At 42.4% G+C, this 9466-nt stretch overlaps 1 protein-coding gene across 3 annotated transcripts; it reads right to left on the reverse strand.

Moving 5' to 3' along the window:
- Window positions 1–230: 230 nt before the first annotated feature.
- On the reverse strand, window positions 231–8873 carry CDX4 (caudal type homeobox 4). Of its 3 annotated transcripts, none has more exons than XM_087427676.1 (4): window positions 8032–8873; window positions 5712–5791; window positions 2191–2294; window positions 879–1024 (listed from the first exon to the last, which is right to left on the reverse strand). In XM_087427676.1, the coding sequence occupies exons 1-4, from the start codon at window positions 8753–8755 to the stop codon at window positions 1021–1023; spliced, it is 912 nt and encodes a 303-aa protein (XP_087283802.1). In that variant the 5' UTR covers window positions 8756–8873; the 3' UTR covers window positions 879–1020. The 3 variants fall into 3 exon arrangements, with proteins under 3 accessions (XP_004442237.2, XP_087283802.1, XP_087283801.1); XM_087427675.1 differs by having other exon boundaries at window positions 2191–2336; window positions 8032–8870; XM_004442180.2 differs by lacking the exon at window positions 5712–5791 and having other exon boundaries at window positions 231–1024; window positions 2191–2336; window positions 8032–8858.
- Between the last annotated feature and the right edge of the window lie 593 nt (window positions 8874–9466).

Raw genomic sequence — 9466 nt, forward strand, 5'->3', positions numbered from 1 at the left:
GTCCTTGTGCTCATGTTAAGTCTGACTGCCACTGAACTGTAACAGTGAATAGAGTGGAAAGACAGAAAAGGGGAAGGGTTTATTCTGTGTGTTGGAGATCTGCCTTTCTAACGACTCAACCAAGCTGGCCTGTATTGGTCTAGTCTTATTTCATTGTTTTGGCAAGATTTAAAATTGACACTGCATATTGGAAGTTCTGAGATAAGACAATTGATGCCAGACAATTATGATTGAGGGACAAAAAGGGTCTTTTTATTTATTATTTTTATTAATCAGTGACAATAGATTCAGAATAACCTCCTGATGATTTTTTAAACATTTGTCTTGTTATGAAAATAATGTTAGCTTTTGAATTAAACACTTGAAAAAGTAGCTAGAGATAGATAAATTTCTGCTTACCTTTTCCCCACCTCCCAAAGATGACATAAAAGAACACACCCAGCATCAAATAGCAAACACAAGCACACATAAACAAATGTGCCTCCTGGCAGAACTGTTTTTTACAGTCTATTCACAAGCAAGTTTCTGAAATTGTGAATAGAGTTGCAAGGGCCTGTGATTGTAGCTTTTAATTATATAGCTTACCACCAAGCTTCCTGAATGATTGACATATAGCATAGCACATAACAGGAGTTTTATGGGGATGATTTCTAACAGTAAGTGACCCCTGAGTTATCTTTAACCTATTGTGCATGCACTTGTTCTGAGTACTGCCTTATAAGGAATTACATCCTGTCCCAACTCCCCTGCTGATATCTTAGGGACCAAAAAGACAACGCTAAAGGAAGCGCACTTTCCATTTCTCTTTGCCTTTCTTTCATTCCGAGACTATGACCTGTTGTATCTCAATAGGCTGAAATCCACGGACGGCAGATGGGGTGGTGAAAAAAGTGTTAGGTAGTTCCCCAGGGCTGATGGAGCCAGAGTCACTTTGTACTGAGCCTCCACTGTTCTCAAACTGTGAGATTTTCTTTTTGATCATCTTTCTCTCCTTGGCTCTGCGATTCTGAAACCAGATTTTCACCTGAAACACAAAATGCTTTGGATTTAATGAGACAACATACTGAATGCAATTTTCATAGTCATTGCTGATATTGTGCAGGGACTTTAGCATTTACAAAATCCTTTCACTTACGTCACTTCATTTGAGCCTCACAATGACCTTATAAAGTATGCCCATTTAACAGGTTAAAAAAAAGCTGCGACTCACCGAGTGAAAGTATCTTGCATGAGATGAAACTGAGATCAAGTCCAGGGCTACTGACTTTGAATGCAGTGGTTTCTATATTACACCTTACCCACCACCTCTGTTGCACAGGTAGAAATAAATAATGATAGAATGGCAGATGCTGAGGTGTGGTGATAAAAAAGGAGGGACTTAACAAAGGTGATTACAATTTGTCATTAAAAGAAACTTCCTAATAAAGTTAATGAAACATAAAACTGGGTGAACAAAGGTGATGAAATAGTATATCCCTTGCTGTGATACCAATGTGCCTTAATACATGGTTGAAATGTAAGCCACTTGGAATAAGGTAATACATTAATGGACTTTACAATTCTAAGATTCTGTGGTTCCAGGATTACTCCTAGACTTAAGTGAAAAAACATCAGGTAGTTATGTAATGTCAAAGTCTGGGTGAATGGAAACCATTGATCCTTGATATGATTTAATCTTTACTGAGTACCCACAGTAAGCTAAATTTGAGGCAGGCATCACAGGATTACACACACCATAAAAAATTAAATTTCCTACCCTGAATAATAGAAAAACTTGGTTCAGGTAGCAACATGGTTGTTCAGTTACTGTTGTAGTTTCACTGATATGAACTAGATAATCGCCATGATTGCCGAATCTTCACTTCACATGTTGGTTGTGACTACTTGGAGAATCATATCAAGATTTTGACTTGACTGGTCAATTCTATGGGTGTTTTAAATTCTTCTCCACCTCCAATGTCCCCACCCCTTGCTTACACACCTACATAGTGCCCACCACATTTGATTATTAATAAACTCACCAACCAAGGAGACTAAACTAGGAGGTCTAGTGGATGAATATGGGCTTTAGGAGAGGTTGGAGTATGTCTTGGTCTTCTGTTTCGCTTCCACTCCTGATTACAGACTTCACTAAAACCTCAGCCTATTGAAATGATTATATGAGACACGTTGGATGTACTTCTTGTGTACCTGTCTCTCAGAAAGGCCCAGGTTGACTGCCAGCTCTGATTTTCTCCGAATGGTGATGTATCTATTACAGTGGAATTCCTTCTCCAGCTCCAACCTTTGATGATCTGTGTAAACAACACGATACTTTTCTTTTGTCCTTGTTTTCCCTGTTAAGGGAGAAAGCAGTACATTTAATCCTTTTTACTTCTTTGGAGATTGTTTCAGCTGAAGGAATCAGAGCCACTCTTCCCATTCTTATCTATTACTTTCAAATATAAAACAAGGACATTTTTCGAACCAAATATGTCATAAATCCATTTCTCCATTAAATACTTTGTCATCTGTGACTATTACGTATATATGTAACCAATACATCTATGATGCCACCATTGACCTACTGTTACACCAAAGCATTTTAAAGCAAACACTTAATCCATGATTTTCATTCCCTTCCCACTCACATATGGGAACAGTATTGGCAGTAGTAGCAACATCCATTATACAAGCACTTTCCTTTATATTTTATGCAGTTCATTCATACTATTTCCTATTGAAACTCTCACCTGCACTTTCAAATTATGCAGAACATGTCTTATCCCCATTTGACAGATAAGGAACCTGAGGCTCATTGTAGGTAAATAAGTGGGTTTGTGCTAGTGAGCTGAGGAGTGGGGACCCGAACACATACCCTTGACTCCCAGTCCAGTGTGCTAAATGTTATTCCCAGTTTAAATATGCTAGGAAGCATAAGAATGGCCCAAGTGTGGCAAACTATTCTGTGATCCTGACATTATTAGTTACACACATTCTAGAGAAAATTTCATTTGGATTGTAATTTAAAAAGAAAGCGTTTATCATCACTTAGATTCTGTTCTAGGAGAGCCCCTATTACCTATTAGAAACAAATAGTTTAGTTTGTTTTTTGTGAGAGTCTTAAACCAATTTTTATTCCCAAGTGGATAATGAATGGGGGAAGGAGGGGGCGTTGACTTAAGCAGAGTAAAGTGAGCATTCTAGTATTCTTTGAAAGGATATACAAACATTTGCTTTGTGTTACAACATTTAACTAATTTCTCATGCCCTCCTTCAAATAGAGTTTTATTCCTCCTTTCAAATTTTCGAAAGGTGATTAGGAAGTTTCCCTTTCTTTTCAATTTTTTTAACCCCCTCCAGGATCTTCCTCCTTTTCTCTATGGCTTTTAGCAAACTCCTTCTGATCTTCCCTGGTTGTTTTTGATGTGAGATTTTGGGGAACAATCTGTAGGACAAAGCTTTCTTTAAAGTGGTTCCCTAAACTCCATTGAGGTGTTAAGATACAGCACAGGCCTAACAAAGGAGCTACACAGCATCAGATTCCATCCTGAACCCTCTTTACATTCAGGAACACCAGCCAATTGGTTTGGAATTTACAAGCCCTAAACAAATGTCAGACACTCTTTCATCTCTAGGAAAGAAAAAAAAAGGGACATGATTGTAGAAACAAATTCTAGGTGAGAGATATGTTTTAAGATTAAACTAAATGGCTGACTAACTCATGGACTAATGAACTAAACAAAACTTTCCCCTTGAAAATGGTGAAAGATGAACTCCAGTTAACCTACCTCAAAGGCCCAAACTTTGGGCTGATTTTCTGAATCCAGACGGAAACCCAGGAAACCCAGGGGTCTGGCATTTGGTATGTTACAAAGGCAGAATGTATATTTGAGCTTACAATGAAAACTTTGAAGTTTAATTTATTTCCAGAACCTCAAATCTTAGGATCAAAATATATCTTTGAAGAGATGTTTCCTAAAACCCTTCCTAATACCAAGGTGGCTGAGTATTTAAATTATAACCTGAGGCAGAAGTTAAAATTCAACTTGTGTGTGCCTGTGTTTTCGACTCTTTGATAATAAGTAAATATAACCAGACTTCAAGAACTCTGGAAGGTTGCAGTCCTTCCCTACCCCCATTGGTCATAAATTCTCCTCTTGCAGTTTCTTCTGAGGACAATAAAGTCAAGACCAGGCCTCTTTATTTGCCATGAAAATCCTCACCCTTTCCGGCAATATAACCCTTGAAGAAAGGAGGAACGAGGAAGAGCCCCGCTGCATATCAAAGCCATTGGAAGTGTTAAAAAGGGTCTGTTGCCCCAATCTGACAGATAAGACCTCAAACCTCAAGAAGATGTAGCTAAGGGAAAATATTGACTGCACAGTTTACAAAGAGAAATGAATCCCCATTTCCCAGTGCTCCTCTTGTGTCCCTCCCCCTGAACTGTCTTCTTTTCCTCCCCTGTCATTGCCTCTGCCCCTTAAATGATGAAATCGGATTGAATAGGATTTGGACATTTTCTAGTAGAGCATAATATCCATATTCCCATACCAAAGCACCAATAAAACACTAAGAGTACTAACTTTTATTGTTCAAGCTATTCTCTTCTCCTAAAGACTACGTTTATGAGGATGAAGGATCCCCTTCTCTGACACTATTGTGAGTTAATTTAGGAAAGTAACAATGTTTAAGATGTATTAAAGGGCTGCTTTCATCCCTCTGTAGTGAGATTTCATTGCCTCACCTCCCTCTTCCCCCATTCCCCCGGCAAAGACTCAGACAAACCTTTGTAATTCAGGATGGATGGACTCCTTCCCATTATCCAGGAGACAGTATCCCCACAGAGTTTGCAAGCAAGCGTCATCATATATGATAACTTATTATCACCCTAAATGTGCTCGTTTGAGAGACTGGCTGGGAAAGTGCTGTTAGGCAGAGAAGCACTCTCCAAATCTAAGGGTCATGACAATGATGATGGTGAGGGTAAAAATGATGAAAATCAATTTCCTTCTATAGGGAGTACAGTGCAATTGACCTCATCCTGATGACTTTCCGTCTTATGGTAATCCTTTGCTGCTTTTAGTTAAAGATTGCATCCAAATTCATTTATAAAAATTGTCCAATGAAAGGATCAAAACTAAGGAAGACAATGATAAGCTTCAAGAATTATTAAGCAACTCATTTTCTGAAGTGTCCTAATTGAATAAAACCCTTTAAATATATCTTCCTCAGTGTTTTGTCCAGTGGCTTCATCAGAATTATTCAGTCACTTCTTTCTCTCCCCCTCTTTCTCACCCCTAACGAGAAAGCCTCTCTCCAGCCCTGTTTAGATTACCACCTTGCCAGTTCTCATCCAGAGCTACAACTCTGCGTAAAAGAAAAGCTCTTAGCTCTAATGCACTGACAATATTTAAAATATGAAATTCTTAATTTTCACAGAAACCTTCTGTCAGGTTCCTTTTCATATAATTTTTAAATGAGATGTGTATTGGAACAGACCATTTAGGGAACAAAGTGGAAATAAAAATATCTCACTTTTTAATCAAATCACCTAGGAGACAGTCATTTACTCTGTATGCCAGTCCCCTTTCTCTCATTAGAAAATCAAATGTGATAATAATCATGATGAAATGTTTACTGATTGTCCCCTAATACGTGTATTTTTCTTTCTTTAACTCACCGCTATTTAAAACATTTTTCAGTAATGGAAAGAGCTTTCATTTGATTACCTTAATCAGGGAGAGGTTACTTCCATTTTGTAGTTCATCTATTTTCTTCTCAGCCATAAGCCAAATGTTGTCCCACAATACTACAGAGTGAAGTAGAAAATTTAGGAGAATCCGACTCATTCATTCATTTAACAAATATTTATTTAATACTCACTATGTATTAAGCACACAAATGGGTGCATTTTGGTTTGGAGTGATCCAATGAGATGATCAGCTTCATTTTTTTGTAGAGTTCATAACTTGAGATCCATGGAAGGGCTTCAGTGGATCCATGAATATCCCAAAATTATTTTAAAAATGATGTGTGTGTGTGCGTGTGTGCGTGCAGGTGTGCTTTTGTGCATTTTTCTGGGGAGAGGGTCCATAGTTTCCATCATATTCTTAAATTGTTGCTAAATATGCACCTTGGGCTACAAAAATATAGCAAAGTGGTAGTTTTAATTTATAGGACGTTAAAATGATTGAATTTAATAAAGTCTCATCTATAGGATAGGCTGCCAGGAGTCAAAGGAGGTCCAAAATCATTCAATTTTAAATTTCTCATAGAAGTTGGATAGAAAGTCTTGTGAAGGTGGCATTGTACAGCCAGGTACACAGCTTCACTAATGATGACGATACCACAGACTAAGTAGTCTCTTTCTAAACTCTCTTGGCACCAGAATTACCTAAGAGAGAGACTCTGGCCCATAAAAGCAAATCCAAATGGAAGACTTTAAGCAGAGAAACTTGTCGTATTTTCTCCTATAAACAGAAAATTCATGACTCAAGATTTCTTTTATCTTGTCCCTTTTTCCCCATCGTTCTCTCTTCCAAACAACATACAGATAACTTTCCTCTTCTAAAGTGTTTCAAAACTTAATCCTGGACTGGGAGCAGCTACTTTCCTGTCTGTTGCTGATGGTTAGGGCTTAGTGAATGGACGTTAATTACAACCCTAAGATTAGATGTAATAACAGCCCTGAGTATGCCCCACCCTAACCTCATTTTCTATTTATTCTATTTAGTCAGCCGACTCACCTATATTTTTAAAAAATGCAGATTTACTTCCAAACACTTTAAAGCCAAGTATTTAAGCTCTACTTATACTTTGAGATTGCTACCCTAGTATGTCCTAAACTGCCTCCTCCCGGCTGAATCCTCTTAATGGTAAAAGTTGATCCCTTCCCACCCTCCCACTTTTACTTTTTGGAAGGGAGAAGAAGTGCAGAATTGTGAACAGGAGCATAATCATTGTGGACAGATGCTATTGAAATGTCATTTCCTCCCCAGAGGGATGAAAGTGATGGAGTCGAATTTTACTAATTTTCTCGAGTCACAGGGAGCAACGGGTTGGAATAATAAGAACAACTACAGCTGAAAACAAACATCTCCCCGCCTACCACCTCGTCCAAGATTAAAACAGAGTGCCCACTTCCCCCGCCCGCGGGTCCCAGCCGCCCACTGGCTTGCTGGTAGGAGCGTGGGTCAGCGTTAGGCTGGGATTTCTGGGCCTTCACCGCGCGCGGTCACTGACCTGCATCCAAACCCTGCGCCTCGGGACGCCTGCCGGGACAGTTATGAGGGCTTTAACCACTTAGTGCTGGGGCTGATATTCGAGCGCGCCCAGCGGATGTTAGGGTTTGAGTAGCTTACTATGTCCATGCGGTGTGCTGTACCCTTCCTCAATGCTTCCACTGGCGGAAAGGACGTTGAAAGAAGGCATTGGGTTTGAGTCCAGCTCACCTCTGCCAACTTGGGCAGAGCTTCCTTGAGAGGCCAGGGTGAGGAGGCCGCTTTGCCATCGGGGCATTCGTGGCTAAACTGGAGGGTCTGTTGCCAGCCAAGCACCGTGAAGCTAAGTTGAGCATCACGAGATTTTGGGAGAAGCCGACTCGCCCACGTGGGGAAGAGTTTGAAATGCAACGGGCAAGCAGCAGTGACTGAGCCTCCGGACACCGTGGCTATCTTTTCGCCTCATTCACCCTTTGATCTTTACCGTGCATCTGCTTTCCCATCTGGGCAACTACAGGGTTGGATGCTGATCCTTGTGACTCAACATGCCCACTGTTCACTCGCTTGCTTCCTTGACTGATCAGGGAATGGTGAAAAACACCTCTAGGGTCGGTTTAATTCCAAGTGCCACACACTGTGGGCTTTGAGCAGGGCTACACGCGAGGGTGGTCACTAATGGGCGGGGGCCCTGGGCAGTCAGCCACGCAGTGGACTCCTCAGCTAAGCTGTCTCAGGAGAGGCCCGAGGAGTAGGAGGGCGGGCAGGCCAAGGGAAGTAGACGAGAAGCAAAGGAAGGAAAGGTGTGAGGGCATTAGAATCGATTACTCACCAGTCACCTGCACAGTCTTGCGCATCCACGCATAGGGGCTGTGACGACTTCTGCTGGGAGAACTGACATTGACGGTGCTGGCGTCGATGGGGAACAGTGACCCGCCGGCTGGGGCTGTCAGGCTGCCACTGCTGCTTCCACCGCCCGCGGGTCCCAGGTTGCTGTATTCCGGCGATCCAAAAGCTGCGGGGCTCGAGGTCATGTCGTTCATGGGCACCGCGCCCATTGTATTTGATGGCCCTGGATAAGCGCTCCAGTCTTCCCGAGGGGGACTATAGGGTGGGCCCCAGTTTCCCAGCGGCGGCCCGTGAGGATCCATGCTGGGTATATGGGGATACCCCATATAGTGTGCGTAAGCTGGGGCCGCTGCAAAGTTGGAGGCTGGCAGCGGACTCCCACCGCCCCCGGTGCCGACAGCCCCAGCGGTGCCGCCCCCCGCAGGGCTCCTGAGAGTGCCCGGGTACATGCCCGCTTCTTTTTCCAAAAGGCAGCTTCTGTACATGGTGGCTTGGGTATGAGGAAGAAACTCTCTAAGCCATCCTGAAATCCCTGTAAGGCCCCAACCTGACTCTGAGAAGCAGCGGGGAATCAATAGGTCAGTCCGTAGCTGTGCTGCACGCTCCTCTGCCCCCCTTAGGCTACTCCATCCCGCGTTTCCTACCCTGACGGTTTCCAGGTGACTGGTAGCCCAGTATAGATGGGCCACCAATGGCTGGGCTGACATCAAGGGGCTTCAGGCTTTTACATAGCATTTGCATTCAAATGAAGGGCCATTTCACTTTCACAGGGACTTGTTCACTCTGCTCCCTCTCCCAGAGCTCCTGGGCCTTTCTGTCTCATCTTTCTGGCTTTTGTCCATCTGTTCCCCATAGCACTAGTCTTGGGCTTTTGGAGGCAGGAGCTCCCCCAGGTGTTTCTGACTGGCCCCCTCCAAAGTGAGATGGAGACTGCAGAAGCAGGGTCAAAGTCCTGCTTTTTGGAATTCAGTCCTTACCCTGAGGGTCTCTTCCCTTTCCACTGATCTTCCTGCACCCAGCCTGCATCCATGGTATCCCCTCTGCCCACATTCCCTGGCAGGAGTACTTGACATGGCACTGGTACATAATACCACTGAAAAGAGCTTTCCCTTCTCCTCATTGCCCCCTCCCCCAGGAGGAGGGCTTTGTTTGTAAGGATAGGGATTCATTTCACAACTATATATTTTATGCTTACTGTGTGCCAGGCACTGTTGTAGGCACTGGGGATACAGACGTGAACAAGAGACAAACATTTCTGCTCTGCCTTCCTAAGGTTACATTCCAGTGGATGACAGGCTAGATTAATTGGATGTTTTACAAATATGCACAAATTAAAGAAATATGAAGAGAGTAGGTTATGAAAAAGGGAAGGAAAGAGGGAGAAGAACCATGTGAGTAGTGGGCTTTCTTATTTTCAT

Source organism: Ceratotherium simum, chromosome X, assembly GCF_057802395.1.
Source record: "Ceratotherium simum simum isolate JZ-2026a chromosome X, ASM5780239v1, whole genome shotgun sequence".
NCBI classification, from domain to species: domain Eukaryota; kingdom Metazoa; phylum Chordata; class Mammalia; order Perissodactyla; family Rhinocerotidae; genus Ceratotherium; species Ceratotherium simum.